This window comes from Plasmodium malariae (assembly GCF_900090045.1).
Source record: "Plasmodium malariae genome assembly, chromosome: 13".
In the NCBI taxonomy this organism is placed as follows: domain Eukaryota; phylum Apicomplexa; class Aconoidasida; order Haemosporida; family Plasmodiidae; genus Plasmodium; species Plasmodium malariae.
Genome location: NC_041787.1, coordinates 2,226,307 through 2,244,373, shown reverse-complemented (window position 1 = coordinate 2,244,373; position 18,067 = coordinate 2,226,307). Strand labels below are relative to the sequence as shown.

The 18,067-nt window shown below is 26.2% G+C and overlaps 5 protein-coding genes across 5 annotated transcripts; 4 read left to right on the top strand and 1 right to left on the bottom strand.

Moving 5' to 3' along the window:
- Positions 1 to 376: 376 nt before the first annotated feature.
- PmUG01_13053400 (conserved Plasmodium protein, unknown function) lies at positions 377 to 1,270 on the top strand (the record flags this gene model as incomplete). Its single annotated transcript, XM_029007540.1, has 1 exon — positions 377 to 1,270. The coding sequence occupies one exon, from the start codon at positions 377 to 379 to the stop codon at positions 1,268 to 1,270; it is 894 nt and encodes a 297-aa protein (XP_028863919.1).
- A 2,135-nt stretch (positions 1,271 to 3,405) lies between these two features.
- On the top strand, positions 3,406 to 6,549 carry PmUG01_13053300 (conserved Plasmodium protein, unknown function; the record flags this gene model as incomplete). Its single annotated transcript, XM_029007539.1, has 5 exons — positions 3,406 to 3,547; positions 3,814 to 3,914; positions 4,124 to 5,559; positions 5,921 to 6,185; positions 6,370 to 6,549. 5 exons carry the CDS (start codon positions 3,406 to 3,408, stop codon positions 6,547 to 6,549), a joined length of 2,124 nt encoding a protein of 707 aa, XP_028863918.1.
- A 964-nt stretch (positions 6,550 to 7,513) lies between these two features.
- On the bottom strand, positions 7,514 to 11,426 carry PmUG01_13053200 (GTPase-activating protein, putative; the record flags this gene model as incomplete). The annotated part of the gene is made up of 7 exons (XM_029007538.1): positions 7,514 to 7,536; positions 7,664 to 7,754; positions 7,856 to 7,960; positions 8,074 to 8,143; positions 8,317 to 8,489; positions 8,624 to 8,711; positions 8,962 to 11,426. The coding sequence occupies 7 exons, from the start codon at positions 11,424 to 11,426 to the stop codon at positions 7,514 to 7,516; spliced, it is 3,015 nt and encodes a 1,004-aa protein (XP_028863917.1).
- A 1,006-nt stretch (positions 11,427 to 12,432) lies between these two features.
- Positions 12,433 to 13,562, top strand: BET5 (trafficking protein particle complex subunit 1, putative; the record flags this gene model as incomplete). The annotated part of the gene is made up of 3 exons (XM_029007537.1): positions 12,433 to 12,826; positions 13,073 to 13,185; positions 13,488 to 13,562. 3 exons carry the CDS (start codon positions 12,433 to 12,435, stop codon positions 13,560 to 13,562), a joined length of 582 nt encoding a protein of 193 aa, XP_028863916.1.
- Positions 13,563 to 14,016: 454 nt separating this feature from the next.
- PmUG01_13053000 (conserved Plasmodium protein, unknown function) lies at positions 14,017 to 16,884 on the top strand (the record flags this gene model as incomplete). The annotated part of the gene is made up of 1 exon (XM_029007536.1): positions 14,017 to 16,884. The coding sequence occupies one exon, from the start codon at positions 14,017 to 14,019 to the stop codon at positions 16,882 to 16,884; it is 2,868 nt and encodes a 955-aa protein (XP_028863915.1).
- Positions 16,885 to 18,067: the final 1,183 nt, after the last annotated feature.

Here is an 18,067-nt window from a genome sequence, read left to right as displayed (position 1 = left end):
TATATTTTTACTTACAACAAAAATATTACACATTTTTATATGTCATAATATATTAATCTCCTTGGACAAACGCATTATAAATATAAAATTTCATTTTTAGACAAATTTGGATAGTATTTTAGTTAATAATTTTTTTTTTTTTTTTTTATTATGTAAATTTTATTTTAATCTTTAAATCATTTTATTATTTTTTGTAGTAATTATTTATTATATAGAGTTTTAAACAGTTCCTACAATTTTTTTATTTTCTTGAAAACGCTTTTTGAATTTTACATTAAAAAAATTATCCATTTATAAATATAAATATATATATATATATATGTGAATAAATGCAATACATTTAGTACGACAGTAAATACGACGAAGTTTATTCAAAATGGTAAAAGTCAAACTGTCGCATTTTATTTTTTTCTACCTTTTAAATTTTTTTGTGACCAGTGTAATCAATGGAAAGGGCGAAAAGAAGAATATTTTGAACATGAAAAAAGAGAATAAAGATGAATATCTTAAGAACCTTGCTAGTTTTGCAGATGTTGAAAAAATTAAGAAATTAATAAGTGAAAACAAATTGGATGAAGCTACTAAATTATTTAATGAAATGAAAAAAGCTTTATCTAGCGACCAAAAAGAGAATAGTAAAAAAGAAGCGATGAATGAAAAAAATACTGAAACGAACAATTTCAATTTATTTAACAATTTAATTAATCCAAATGATCTTCAAGAAATGATTAAATTTTACATGTACTTGCAAGATATTTTAAACTCAAAAAATGAGACTGCAGAAAAAAAAATGGTAAAGTCATTTTTAAGAAAAACTATTCAAAAAATTAAAGATAATGAAAACAGTAATGAAAAAAAATCCATTGATGATATTATTAAAGACACAGAAGGTCACCAAGAAATGTTAGAAAAGTTGGCCGAATTGATGAAAATAAAAAAAGAAAAATTACAAGATGAAGAAGTAAGAAATAAAGTAAATCAAATATTAATTGGAATGCTCAAATTTATTGATTACACAAACAGTAGTGATATTGCAAATGCTTTAATGGATGAAATTAAAATTAAAGAAGTTAAAGCAACAGATGGTAACTCCAAATCTAAATTACAAGTAAATTTTGGTGATAGTAAAGCACATTTAGAAATGCTACAAAAAGCAACAAAATTTATGGGAATGGATATTGATCCAGAGGAGTTAAAAAATCTGACCATTAATAATAAATGGTATGAAAACTTTTTAAATAATCTCCTGAACAATTCAGACGAACTATAAGAAAAAAAAAAAAAAAAAAAGAGTCCAAGCAATATATAGATAACGTTAATAAGATAATTATCTCGTATCATACCTACATTTATATCTATATTCATTTACAATACACGCGTGATAGATAAAGTGACTCAAAATTAGAAAAAATTATTTTAGTGATACTTCAATAAAACGTACAAATGAGTAATAACGTTTACATACTTTTATGCGAAGAAAGGCATACGAAATATTGCAACAGTATATACACACACACGCAAAAATAAATGTGTGCATAATACATATAGTAATTTATACTTAAAAAATTAGTATAATTCGGCTGTAATTTGTTGTTCGTTTTTTTTCTTTTTTTTTTTTAATAAAGTGAAAAAATCATATTTTTACACATTATACATATCCATAATATTTATTAACCAAGTGCCCATAATATTTATATGTATTAGACATATATATTATATATATTTTTTTTTTAATACATTTTTTGTAAGATTTGCAATATAAGGGTCACGTTAATTTATTATTGTGTACATATGATATATATATATATATATATATATATATATATATATATATATATATATATATATATATATATTCGTGTAACGTAAAAATTTTTGTAATACTTGTAAAATGATTATATAAACGTTTTACAGTTATTATCTTTGTTTATCATTGTTATACATAATAAACGAAATTAGTTTTTTTTTCAGCAATATTTTTTTAAGTATACCATAGGAAGGATAATTGGTACATTATGCCGATCTTGGTAATATATTAGAACTACTATTTTCTTCCATTTTTTAAAGCCCATTTAAAAGGGCAATATATATATATATGTATATATATGTATTTATACACATACACGATTATGCGTTTTTCGTTGTACCTCTTTGTCCATTTAATTATATTTCATATTTAAAGTCAATGCTTTCCTAATTTACTGCATTAATGAACTTCCAACTATATATTTAAAAATAACCTTTAAAAAAATAGGGAAAAAATATTCAAACTTAGAACCGCTGCATACAAAATGTGTAGTTCGCTGTAAATTTTTACATTAAGCAGCTAAATAATGTGAGAGATAATTAGTAAATTTTAAACATTTTGAGAAAATATAAAAATAAAAGTGATTAAAGAATGAAAACAAAAACATTTTATATAAGTAATATGTAATAAAGGGTAACAATTTTGTTAGTAAAATTAAAAAAAATTTTAACTAATCCTATTTTCTATTAAAGAAAAGAATACTGTTTCAACATTAAATTTGTAGAAGAATTATCATTTGTTCTGTTACATTATATACACTTAAAATTATGAACAAAAAAAAAAAAAAGAAAGAACGAACGAAAGAACGAACTAAAGAGCGAATAGGAGAAGGAAAAATCCTTAATTATTCCCATTCGTAAAGATACAGTTATTTTATTTTTTTTCTCGTATATTTTTAATTCTTTTATCTCTACAAATGCAAACTCTCAGATGATAAAAAATTTATTACATAAAGACATAACAAAACATTTTATGGAAAACAAAATTATGAGAGGAAATATTTATTGTAGAAGATTTATAAGATAAATGGAAGAGTTTCATAAATATGTAGAATATCGTAAAAAATGCTAAACATTCATAATATAAGAAAAGGTTCAATATTTCATTTCATAAATAAATTTTAAGTAAAATGGTTGAAATTCATGTAAATATGTTATTGTACATATATATATATATTGTTTTATTTTTTTTTTTTCTATTATAATTTCAATCAGTAATTAATAGTATTTTTTTTTTTTTACAATTTTACCGTTTGTACATTACGGTTAAATATATGCAGTTACACAGTCATAAATTAAAGAATAATTTTTTCTCTTCTATATTAACGAAACAATTTTATTTATTTTTCTATTTTTTTTCAGATAAATTATCTAAGATTAAACTTAAATACATTCCGTTAAATTAAAAATATTTGTATTTTCTTAATTTTTTACTTTCCAAATTCCTTCCTTACTTCCTTACTTCCTTACTTTCCTTCCTTTAGGATATCTTTTAATAATCGTACATTAAAATGTAACATTAATTACTTTTCTTTATTTTTGTAATTTTTAATTTTGCAACGAGAAAAAAAAAAGCAGTATATTCCGAATTACATAAGAATGGATGATGATAAAATTAAAGATATTTATTTAAGTTTAAAAAATAAAAATAAAAAAGAATGGGGAGAATTGATGCAGCAGTTAACGAAAGATCAGAAACGAAGACTAATCTTTTATATAAAAAAGAAAAATAAGAATTCTTGTAAGTTTAAGGATAGATGTTTCTTTTGTTAAATGTCAATGTGTAGCAGAAAAATTGTTATAGTGTCACATGTACATATATAGATTTATTATTATTCGGACATGTTTAACCTGTACAAGCGTGGGCATATGCAAATATGTGTACATATATATATATGTATATATTTACGTATGTGTTTATATGTTCTTAGTGTGTGTTTATTATGCATACATGGTACATTGTGTTCTTCCTATTAACGTTATCATCTCACATTATTTTTTTCGTAGTGAATAAGATTAAGAATATTAAAATTGAGAAAAATAGCGAGAAAATCAAGACAAAACCAAGTAACCATTATCAGCAGTATATCCTAATTGATTATTCAAATGTTAGCAGTTCTTGAGAAGTACTTATGTTCTGAATATTTGTTACCACAAATACTATTCAGTTTTGTGTACATTCTTTTAAAAATATAGAAAAAAAAGAACAGCTGTTTCTGAAATAGAAATAAGTGACATTATAGCAAAATAAAATTCTAAAATTAATATATATATATATATATATATATATATATTTTTTTTTTTATGCCCAATTCAGGTAAATTATGATTTGAATTTAAAAAATTATATAGCTAGAATTTTACGAATTTACAAATTAGAAGACAACTTTGATTTCGTAAAAGGGCTACATCTATATATGAATATTTTATGTTATGTTATTTTTAAAAAATTTACGTACGAGTATAAAAATGATAGGACAAATAAAAATCTGTTAATATTTCTAAAGAAGGTATTCCCTTTTGAGTTTCAAAATTTTCAAGACATATATAATATGAGATGGAATAAAGATTTTATATCTTCTGAAAATATGGTTAATGAAAATACTGTAATAGATGAGGATAGTACCCAAAATGGGAAAGAAGTAAATTTATTGAGCGAAGAAAAAAATAATAATAATACTTATAAAAAGGATACCATAAAAAAAGACATAGATCAACAGTGTAATACATACAGTAACTCAAATAAGGAAAATGCAAATAACATGGAAAATGAAAATATTTGGGTGAATGATATAGTAAGTAGTGGGGATTATGAGAACCCTTTTTTTTATAATAAAAACACACTCAACTTAGATGGTGAAGGTAACTCCAGAATTAATAGTATCAATAAACTAGGCAATGATTTCGTAGTAGTAAAAACTGAAAAAGAAGATGATAATACATGTACGAGTAAGGAAAATAATAATAACCATGTAATGGTACAACATTTAAGTAAATACATAAAAAAGGAATATATATTTCATGAATTTTTTAAAAATAAAGATATAAAAAAAATTATGGTAAATATATTTGATGAAAAAAGATATGATTATAGAATTCGTTTTAGAAGTATAATATCAAAAAGTTTAAATGATCTAGAATATAAAAAGTATTGTGATCAAAGAGAAAAATTATTTAAATATAAAAAAAAAAATTTTATTAGATGGCTTTCTCAATTTACAAATATTAATTCTCTAGACATGTACGTAGTAAACTTTTTTATATTTTTATTTTTAGATCGATTATATCTAATAATAGAAACGTTTATTCGATTGAATTATTATAGTATCAGAACAGCAGATTTTTCTTCTCCTGATCATTTTTTAGAAAATATAGACGAGTTTCAAAATTTTAATGATATTTTAAATTATTTTACAAATATAATACAATCAAATGTATTAGTTAACAACGTAGGTGATAGTACCAAAGAGAATATTCAGTCCATAAGTAACAAGGATGTTGAACATTTCAACAAAATTTATCACAATATCGTTAAAGTCAATTTTCAGAATTTTTTTTTATCTATAGATTTAATATATAACGTAGATATTTACAATTTCAAAATAAAAAATAAAATAAATTTTGAAAAATTAATAAAAGTTGATATCTCTTCTTACATCAATGATACGAATATTTATGATATAATTCAATATGATAAAAATAATAATGCAGACCCATGGAAAGTTTTAACAAATTTTACCTTACACCAAAATAAGTGAGATACTACAAAAAAAATGCCGATTCATCTTTTGTGATGAAATACATATTAGAAATTATGGCATGTCTTTAGATAATTTTTATTTATTACATAGTATAATTTCGTATGCGCATGATATACATTATTCATTGCTGCGTACCATCCGAAAAAAAATGCACTGAGTTTATAATATGGAACAGAGAAATGATATTCGAAAAAGTTACTGTTATGAATGTGTGTACATATGTGGGTGCATGTATACATATATATATGTACGTTTGCACGCCTACATATACGTGCACACCTTTGTGGACATATTAAAACACCATATGCACCTTCGAGCGCATTGTTAATTGTTTCTTTTTTTTTTTCTTAACAGGAATTTAAATTTGCAAAAATTTGACTGCTTTTCCATCTTCCTAATTGTACGATTCAAGTATTATTTAGAAGAATATAAGGAGAAAGCAAATATAGATTGCATATACAAAACTGTAAAAGAAGAGTTTGATCAGGTAGAAAATTATTTAAAGTGTCATGGTAACAAAACTATTGAAATTAGTGAAAATGCTGCTTTTAGTGAAGGCATCTTTGAATACAACCATCTTATACCACTGTATATGGATTTGCAAAATGAATTAAAAAAGGTAAGTTCATATGACTACAAGAGGGGAAACCCCGTTATACATATATTAAAAAAAGTGAAATATGAAAAAAAAAAAAAAAAGAATTTTTTTTTTCTTTCATTTTCGATTTTGTTGAGTACCTCTATTTATAATCCATACAACAGTGAAAAATGTGAAAACATTCTTTAAACAATTTTTTTTTTAGGTAAATGAATACATAAAATTCTACGGGAATTTAATATCATTTGTAAATTTTATTCAGAGATATGCTCATAGCGCGTCTAGCAATGTTGTTAAGCTGGAGCATAATGAAGAGACAAAGGAATATTTTGACTTGTCTTTTTTTTTAAGTGCGCATATGAAAGGAAATGTGAAGAAAGAGTAAGTACATTTTCCTGGTTGATAATTTGTTAATTTTATAATTTATAATTTTATAATTTATAATTTTATAATTTTTCTTTTTTTCATATTTAATATATTTATCATTCACTTTAGTAGTATGTAAATTTTTTGTTCTGAGTTTTAAAATAATATGTCGATATGATATCTTCCATTATATCTATAGCAGGTTTTGTCATAAATATATTTACACACATACAAGCATACATACATATGTACATATATACGTACGTACATATACGTATATATGTGTATGCTGACATCCTGATAAAAGTTGCTTTATTAAAATCATTCTCGCTTACTTTAGTATATTAATATTTTTTCAGTTTCCATTACTTTTTTTGTTTTTCATTTTGTTTTTTTTTTAAGTGAATATTTTTTGATGTTCCTTTTTTTCGTATACTCCCTTCCCCAATTTTCATTTATCTATTTATGGGAATAATAACTATTTATATATTTCATAAATTTTTGAATAACAAATTTTAAAAGCTTATTATGTTTTTTTTAACAGTTTTTGTTATGCCATTACATATGTTCAAGAGTATATACCAGAGTAGTATATATAAACATATAATATATATAGCTACACACACACATACACACATATATATATATATATGTATCTACATATAATAAACGCCGATGCATATGTTTCTTTACAATAACTAAAAATATGTATGTTAAAATTGCATTAATGGGAAAAAAAAATTAATTCATGTAATACATGTTTAAAAGAAAAATTAAAAGAATGTTTTGCACCAAAATATATACAAAAAAATAGAAACAAAAAAATTGTCGTAATGTTTAGCATAAGACATAGGGAAGCACACGTTAATATATATATATATATATATTAACGTATGCTTAAAAACGCCATCTTTCCCCCTTTTTTTCTTCTTTCCCCAATATCGATACAATTTGTTGACAAATTTATCCCTTTCTACTTAAGTTTATCTTTCGTTTATATCATCTCCTAAAAAGAAAAAAAAATTTTGTTTACTGAATTTGTAACGTAGGCAAAGTAACACAATGGTGTGCAAAAAAAACAAAACAAAACAAAACATTTAAGAAGTTCAACTGCAATAAACGAAATTCCTTACTGTTAGCTTTACTGAAATACTTTTCCCTATAATACTGGATCTTTCTTTTCTTTATTTTTATTTTTTTTAACATGTTCCAGAATTTGTCTTCCTACAAAAGTAAAATGATGGTAGTTAAAGAGCACATAAAGAAAACGGTAAATATAAAAATCGAAAAAAATTTCTTTCTGTTTTGTTACTAATATGTTATACCTGAATATGTGTATTGAATGAAAAGGAGGATAAATTTTTTATAACCATATCCACATTTTCCATATGATGGAATTTGTTAAAATACATAAATATGCATATTATTGTCTGAGTTTAAAAAAAAAAAAAAAAAAAAAAATTATTATGGTAATATAAAGACAACTTTGTGCTCGGAAAACTGCACTTTCTATTAATTTTATGAAAACATATTTTATAATTACCTCATACACAATTTTGTCATTAAATGTGTATATGTCAAATACGCGAATGAATATGTGGAAAGGTAAACACCTAAAAATGAAATAAAAAAATGATGAGGATAATTACATTGAAAAAATATTACAAGCTACTATACAAAAAAAAAAAAAAATTGATAGTAAAATCCATTTCATCAATTCGTTGGAAATTTAAAATAAAATAAAAAAAAAAAAAAACAAAAAAAACAAAGAGCTTAATATAATTACGTTAAAAAGACAGTATAAAACCACTGAATAAAAATATTATCAATGTTATATTGTTTAATAATCTCCTTGTATATTTCAATATTCCGCTTTGATAAAATCTCCTTAACAGTGTAGATGTATACTTTTATTTCTTCCTTGTTAAAACTGTACAAGTTGTATATGGCCTTCCGCTCCTGAGAAAAAAAGAAGAGAAATAATGTGTAACAAAAGTGCCAGGAGTAGAAAAAAATGTAGCATTGAGGAGCAAAACAAAATGGAGGAGCAAGAAGTGTCAAACCATCATAACAAAAGTAAAAATCGTTCTTACCATAAAGTTTGCAAAATGGACAAAGGCTTTCTCTAAGTTACAATATAATAAGAATACCAAAGCGATGTAAGACATACCCTGTACATAACTAACACAATTAATTTTCATATGCATCCATATGAACATAAAATGCTCAAATGATCAACAGATGAGCGGCTCTTCACAATTAACCATCTCAATTTTTTTTTTTTTTTTTCTTTTAATTTCCCCCTTCTCAAATTACGAAGGTTCTTTTGTTCCTCCCTCGTTTATTTTGTATAAACGTGTATGTATATGTATTACACGCATATATATATATATATATGTATATGTTCCTATTTCTTTTTTTCTTTTGTTACCCCAACTCCGGCTTAAAAAGCACGTACATCTGTAGTAAGGTGTTCAACTTCGTCTTCGTGTCTGACATGTTAAGTGTGAGCAGAAACTTATCAGTGTTGACGTTATATCTTTTAAAATATTCTTGATTTTTTTTTATTATATACATTGTTCTATCTAAATCTATTAAAATTTGATAAAAAAACTTCTGTACTGAAAATCGGTGAAGCAGATTTATGCTCGAATTTGATATTTCTTCTTCCTTATTTTGCACGGTATTATCCTCACCATATCGTTCATTACACTTTTCCTCACTCCTATCCAAATGTTTCTCTTCACATTTTTCCTCTTCCATCTGTTCTTCTCCATCAGTAGACTTATTTTTCATGTCCTCCTTATCATATTCACATGCTTCTTTTTTATAGGTGTCGTAAGTTTTTATGGTCGAATAACTCTTATGCCCCTCCTTCGTATTGGATTCCATAACATTTAAGCTGCTATTTCTCAACGAAATTAAAGACTTGAAATATCTCGAAACGTGATTATGGTATTGCTTATTATTCGTATATATATAGGACTGTATAAAATTTGTATTTTTAATTAATATTTGAACAAAATATTCAGTTAAATTTAATTTGTTATTTATATTCATTTCCCAAAAATAACCTTTTAAGACACTTGGCATGTAATTACTAATCATTAGATCGATTAATATATTTTTTTTTTTTTCATTATTAATTAAAGGTAATATCTCTTCATACCAAAATGTGAGAGAGGTTATTTCATGAAGATTTATCATACTGTTATCAATAAACTCTTTTTCATTCTCCTCATTTAAATGACTAAAATTCTCTTTTTTTTTTTCTTTTTTTTTTTTTTTCTTTTCTTTTAAATTATTGACATTTTCTCTTTTATTATCTTGTAGATCTGAATCATCCTTTTTACTATAAGTATCTTTCTTTGTCGAATAAACCAAAATGTTATCCTTATCAGACATATCTGAATATTCATTTTCACTTAACGGTAATTTTTTATATATGTTTTTCTTATTATAACTTTTTTCATCATCCACAGTGTTCATATCCACATCAGAATTTCCTATTTCATCACTGTATATTTTTTCACATTCTAAATAGTAGTTTTGTTCATATGAATGTTCTTTCGAAAGATTTGTTCCTTTTTCACTTACCCTTCTGTCGTCTTCCCCTTCCTCATTATAAATATTGATATAATTAGCAGAAGAATTAGCGGGAGCTTTGGAAGTAACAATCACAGTAGTATCAGCTGCGTCGGTCGCAGTTGCTGTAGGGGGAAAGCTATCCTTGCTTTTTTTCTTCTTTTTATTAAAAAAGTTCAAAAAATAATTATTATTAACAAATTTTTTATTAGCCATTTTGTTTTTAACATTCATATGATCCTCAAATACTTCCTCCTTGCTTTTAATTAAAATTTTTTGCATTTCAATAATTTTTTTCAAATTTTTTATTTCGTTCTGTAGACTTTTATTTTCATGCAGTAACTCAATGTACAATTCGTGGTATATAACATTATGACTGTATTCGTACACTCTATCCCGAATATTATCCTTACGTGAACTGTTCTTTTTCTTTTTTTCCTTACACTGTTTATCCTGATAGTGGTAATCTTCTTCCTGATCTTCTTCTTGGTCTTCTTCATGGTCTTCTTCATGGTCTTCTTCATGGTCTTCTTCATGGTCTTCTTCATGGTCTTCTTCATGGTCTTCTTCATGGCCTTCTCCATGCCTTTCTTCATGGCCTTCTCCATGCCTTTCTTCATGGCCTTCTTCTTTATGTTCCCCCTTACCCTTATGATTATCCTTTGCGTTAGTTTGACTTGAATTCCTTTTTTTATTATATTTTTCTTCCTTCTCACTTCTACTGATTGAGTAGTTTCCCTTTTTCCCCCCCTCTAAACTTTTTTCATCGGACTTTTTTTTATAGTCATTTAAAGTACTGCAATTAATGCGATTATTTTTGTCGCTATTGTTAGCATAATTTGACCTATTACTGTTACTCAACTTATTTACAAAAAATGTCTTACTCTTCTGTTTTTCATTATATACAATTTTCTTGTCTTCAATGTGATCTGATGAACTACTAGCAACCTTCCTTTCGTTGTACCCTGAGCGATCATTTTTCCTTTTTTCATCAGAAAAAAAAACCTCGTCTTTTATATTTGTATTTGTATAAGCATCATGTTTATATATGTTTTCGTCTAAACTAGCTATTATATCTTTAGAAAAACTTTTTCTCTTTTCTATTTTTTCATCACTGGAATTTATTTTACTGTAATATTTATTATCCATATTTCCATCATTCTGGTCAATTAATGGTGATGTTTTTTGCTTTCTCATTATATCTCCCATTTTAACATTAACATTCTTTTCACCTTTAATTTTATCTTCTTTTTTATCTCCTATCTTATATCCTATGTTATCTACTATTGTATCTGCTTCCTTTTCTTCCATTTTATCGTTTATCTTCTCTTTTTTAAAAGCACTTCATTACAGTTATTATACTATCTCGTGTGTACAATTTTTTTCTCACTATATTTTACTGCTACCCTTCATTTTTTTTAAAAAAATTCGTCCGGAATTTTAAAATTTGACTAAACGAACTGGCACGAATAAATAGCGTGTAATTTGTGTTAATACTTCACTGCTCTCTAAACATGTACTTAAGTGAAAATGGTAATAACACTTCTTAACATTTTTTTATGTAATGCTTCTTGCAGTGCATATTTTTGAAAAGCGTAAGAACAGTCATACCTGCCATAGCATGTACATGTGCACGTAAATTTAGTGAGCTCTTATATGTACCTATTCGTACGCATATACATATCTTTACTAACATAAGTACGTACGTATTTATGTATTTTTTTTTTTTTTAATTTTTCTTGCAGCTGTAATGCAAAAGGACCTTCCACAGATCAAAAAATTTTCGCGTATGCTCGAAATACATTTTTTTTAAGAATAATTTAACCAAAAAACAAAACAAAAAAAAATTATAGTCAAAATTAAAGCTGAAGTCAACATAAAGCTATAATAACAGTGATACTAAAATCAGTATAAAACTACAAACAAAGTTAGGGCTAAAATCAAAAGCAAAAGTAAAGGCAAAGGCAAAATTTATGTTGAAACTAATCTGAAGGCGACAAATTTTTAATTAAAAAGCAGTTCAAACTTGTGGAGTAAACTAGACTGTGCAAAGGAGATGAGTAAAAGACGATACAAAATCGACCATATATTGTAGTATTACGAAGTGCAAAGATTTTATATTTGGAAACGTTTGAACAGTTGACTAGTTGAATATCTACCGTTTAACAAGTGAAGCACGAAAAAAAAAAGAAAAAAAGATTTCACTTTTTTGCTAATATTTTTTACACATAATATATGAGCCTAAGAAATATACGTATTTTTTTTTGTAAAATATACACATACGCATTTAAACACATAGAAAGTCCTCTTTTAAGAAATGCTTAAGAATATGTCTCATGACAAAATAACGGAAGCCTTTGAAACCTCCTGTGAGTATTACTACTTCTACATATTTTACAAAAACTTGTGTATCTATAGCATTGACTTGAAAAAAGATGATAAAGAAAAAAAAAATAAAGGGAACAAAAATGAAACGGAAAAGTTATTGTTAGGATCTATTTATGCTATAAATTACCTATGTTTTAATATTCAACCAAATAAAAGGTTAAAAAATCTTTATAAATCCATCGAAAATTCTAATAAAAATTTAAATCAAAGCTCAAAGAGGTATAACCAAAACTTTGACAATATGCAGGGTAATTTGCATGTTGGAAATTTTAATTCGTTCAACACGCCTTTATACAAATTACACTACTTTGAAACGCTAACAGGTTATCTGCCCCGTCATATATAAGTCTTACCGCGAAGCGTACATAGATATATGATGTATCTATATGTATATATACATATATATATATATATATGTGTGCCATCTTAATGCTTTGCGCTGGATGTACTAGTATAGTTCACACACAAAGCATATACAAGCATTTGAACTTTGTATGTACATAAAAATACGTAATTCTCAGTATACACTTCCTTTTTTTTTTGGTTTTTTTTTTTTTTTTTTTTCTCAGCTTATAAATTTGTTCTTATTACTCATAAAAATACCCCGAACTTGTCAAATTTTTTAAGGGATATTTACAAAACGTTATTCCTCGACTTCGTTATTTTGAACCCACTTTACCAGGTACGGACACATGTATATTGTATAATCATTCGTACAGCTGAACAGTTCGCGCATAATATGCATTGTTATACGTGAGTTTACAACTTGACCACTTGTAATGTTTTTTTTTTCTTCATAATATAATATTTTGCATAATATTAATTTTATTTAATTTTAATCATTTTATTTTATTTATTTTACTTATTTTATTTATTTTACTTATTTTATTTATTTTACTTATTTTACTTATTTTAATTATTTTACTTATTTTACTTATTTTATTTTTTTTACTTATTTTATTTTTTTTAACTATTTTTTTAAAGATTGGGGATGAAATTCGAGACAAAATATTTGACGAAAAAATAACAGAACGCATCAAAGGGTTGATACATGGATAATAATTTTTTATGCCCATTTTATCGAAATTTCGCGCCAAATTTTTTTCTCCTTTTTGTGTTTTTTTATTTTTTTTAATGATTGCACTTTTTTTACAGTTTTTTGTCGAATAGTCCTTTTTTACAATTTTTTGTTGAATAGTTCTTTTTATTAGTTTTCACCGAATAACTCTCTTTTATAATTTTTTTACCGAATAGCCTTTTTCAGTTTTTTGGTTACTTTTTTTTCACTTTAATTATGAACACTTTAAAGTTTTCCCCTTTACAATTAAAGATATGTAAAATGAAGTATGAGCAGCGACTTGCAATCTGAGCATTATAGGCTGTAAGTGATATACACATTCGCACATTCGCACATTCGCCTATTCATATGTTCTTTTATTCACCTATTCGCATGTTCCGCCTATTCGTCTTCTGACTCATTTACACCACTCCGTGAAACACTCAAAGATATAAGATGGCCATAGACTCTGAAACGTTTTATGGAAAGGGAAAAGACAGAAAGGTCTCCTCCTTCGAAGGAAATATTGAAAAATATAGTGTACTAAAAAGGATAAGCAATTTTAATGATACAAATACAAACAGCATAAAAAAAAGGTATTTCTACAAACAGCATGATGCTCTTTTGTATTACAGGGAGTTATTAAAATGGGGGGAATCAAACATCCATCAGGATGATAAATACGACTACAGTAAATACGATAAGGCTGATAATGATGATAACAGAGTTACTGAGGGCAGTAATCATAATGATAATAAGAAAGTAGTATTATACACAGAAGAGCTGGAAAACGGAAAGAGGTGTTTTATTCTGGACAGTTTTTATAATTTTTTAAAATCCTACTGCATTTATGCTCTATCATTGGATGAGATTTATTTTGGAGATAAAAAGGATAAAGACAAAAATTCATTACCAATAAATCGAAGCAGAAAAGAGGACGAAATGCATTTGTATGAACTGATCATAACAAATGAAAATCGATGGCTTTTTTTTGATATAGAATATGACATGATAAATAATTATGAAAGTAAAAATCATATATTATTCATATTTCTCATCGAGTTATGTTTATTTGTATACACATATTTTGACATAAAAATATGTTTAAACGATATTTTAATTTTAGAAAGTTCTTCAAATGAAAAAATATCCTTTCATATAATTGTAAAAAATATTCATATATTAAATTATAATTATTATGAATATTTAGTAGATTATTGTTATTTTTTTTTGAAGAATAATATGAACATACCAGAAAATAATTTTTATGATAAATACAAGAAATATCAAACAAAAATGAAGCAACAACAAAATTATCTACTTTTTAGTAATGAAAATTATGTAAAATATTTTGTTGATTTATTTATAAATCATATAATTACAACTATAGAACAGAGCGAAAATGCATGCATTATTAATTCTTCCACAGTTTATATACAATGTGAACCAAAGGGTCCTATTTTGAACAAAAATTATTATACTTTTAATGACTCAAATTTTTATAGCTACACAAATATGAGGTATCCAAAGTATCAGGCCTATGATACAAATGCTAGATGCTTTGACAAGGTAAGCGACTGCACAAATTTGACAAATTTGAGAACAGCACAAAATATATACAATGGAAGAATAGAAAGGAGTTCAAATAATTTAATGAATAAAAATACATTCGATCTTATAAACGATTTTAGCGAGGTACAAGATTTAGTAACTGCAATTGAGGAAGGAAGATATCCACAAATAAGTAATGGGATAATTAATAACTGCATTGGTTGCTCAACCAAAAGTGAAAAAACAGATGAAGAGAGGGGGGAAAAGGTAGAAAAGAATAAAAAAAAAGGATTCTATTTTGATTTATACAACCATATGTTGGAATATATTGTAGAGCATTATATAAAAAAATTAAAAAATGAAAACTATCACGATGAGCAAACAGAAAATTATATAATTTTACTTTTCGCAATAAAGAAGGACGTAAATTTAGGGAGCAATGTTCATAGGGGTGGAAGTAAGGATGATAAAAGGGGAAATAATTGGGGGGATGATGGGGACGATAAAAAGGATGACCTGAATAACCGTCTGAAGGATGACCAAGATTTGAAATATTGTGAATTATCGTCCAAATTAGAAGAATATAACTATTCGAAGCAAATGGGGAAGGACTCCGTTAAACGGTTAATTCAAAAACAAAAGAATAATTTTGTTTGTGCATGTGGACAAAGCATGGAAACTAACAGGGAGGTTGTCATGTTAAAATGCATTATTGACAACTCGGTGTATAGCAGGAACAGAAATTTTCGAATGATTTTTTCTAGTAAAAAAAAAAATAATAATAAATTATTGGTAAGCAATTCAAACGTTAAGAAATATGACAAAAGAGATATAAGCAATTTGATATTAAAAAGTCTGGTTGCATTTTATTTTAAAAGTGACTTACCTTATAAGATAAGTGAAGACGCTCTCTTCAAAAATGATAAGTTAAAGAACAAGTACGGAGAAATAAATTTCATTAACCACGGTGCGGTAAATATATATAACAGTAGTAGCAATAATAACTCTAGTAGTACCAGCATTTTACTCAAAATGAAACAGCGAAATGTGCAGAGAAATGTAAGCTTAGACCTAGTAAATTATGACCATGCTCATAATATGTTAAAAATTATCTTTTATTGGAATTTTGAACTATATAAAAATTTTAAAAAAAATAAAATCTATGTAAATAATTTTCAAAGTGAAATAAACAAGGAATACTTTTACAGAATTATTCTAATTTATAACAATCTGAAATATGAAAATTATGAACACATCAATCAGTGCAACATAAGTAGTACCTTAAATTTTGAAAATGAAGAAAAATGCTTTGAACAAGGAGTCATTAAAAATGCTTGTGAAGAATCACAGGGCAATGTCCTAAGCAAAGAGGATAATCAGAAGAGGAATAAACATGAACGTAAAGGTAGAGCCCAAGATAATGCATATAAAGGCATCCTTTCCATAAACTACAACTACTTAGACAAATACGATATACTATTTCTAAAAAATGAAACATTCTTTTTTTACGTGTTAAGTGAATATAAAAAAATTTTTAATATTAAAGCGGATGGATATCCTTCTTTGTTAATAAAATACTTTATCTATTCCATCTCGTGTAATAACGACGAATATACGCTAAATTTCAGGGATAATAAATATTGTAAAAATAAAAATCTCTCACACAAATCTAATCATATTTATATTATTTATAATTATATTAAAAACCTGTTCGTTCAAAAATGTCACGATAATGAATGTTCCTACTTCGTTTCAGAGATATATTATTTGTAGCACCGTCGAGAGACAGGGGACGCATATATAGGGTGCCTCATATTAACGCGACATACGTAACAGATGTAACAAACTCGAATAATTTTGTGAAGGAAGTAGAACAGAATAGATGTCACTACATAATAAAGGAAAAGGAAAGCCGAAAATATGGTAATCTCATGATATCAAGGATAGTTTTTAAGCTAAAAGATCAAGTTATTCGAGGTTAAAATGGGGGGTTTATTCGTGCAAAAGTGATTAACAGGTAATGTGTATGGGTATGTGTATGGGTATGTGTATGGGTATGTGTATGGGTATGTGTATGGATATGTGTATGGGTATATATGTGTATGGGTATATATGGGTATGTGTATATATGGGTATGTGTATGGGTAAGTGTATGGGTATATATGGGTATGTATATGGGTATGTGTGTGGATATGTGTATGGATATGTATATGGATATGTGTATGGATATGTGTATGGATATGTGTATGGGTATATATGGGTATGTATATGGGTATGTGTATGGATATGTGTATGGATATGTATATGGGTATGTGTATGGATATGTATATGGATATGTGTATGGATATGTGTATGGATATGTGTATGGATATGTGTATGGATATGTGTATGGATATGTGTATGGATATGTGTATGGATATGTGTAGGATATGTGTATGGATATGTGTATGGATATGTGTATGGATATGTGTATGGATATGTGTATGGATATGTGTATGGATATGTGTATGGATATGTGTATGGGTATGTGTACGTGTACATGTATGTATATGTATGGACGAATTCACAGGCTCGCAAATGAATTTAAGCATATATGTGTACATCCATACATTGCACTCTTTTTTAGCGAAAGAAATGGGAATATGGCAGAACTAGTCATGGGGAAGATACATCGAAGCACTATATGCGCAGGAACACACCTACTGGAACGTTTTAAAACTGGTATAAAAAGTCGCTATTTTGCTGTGCGGCTTTAATAGTTAATAGCTAAATTAAATGGAGGAGACATTTTAAGACAAACGGAAACCCTTCTGTAGCAGTAAAGGGGTTATCGACAACTAACATGCAAATGTAAAATCGATATACGAGACACATATATATATAAGTATATGATCATATATGTATGTACATACATATGTATGAATTTTTTTTTTTTTTTTTTTTTTTTTTTTCTCTA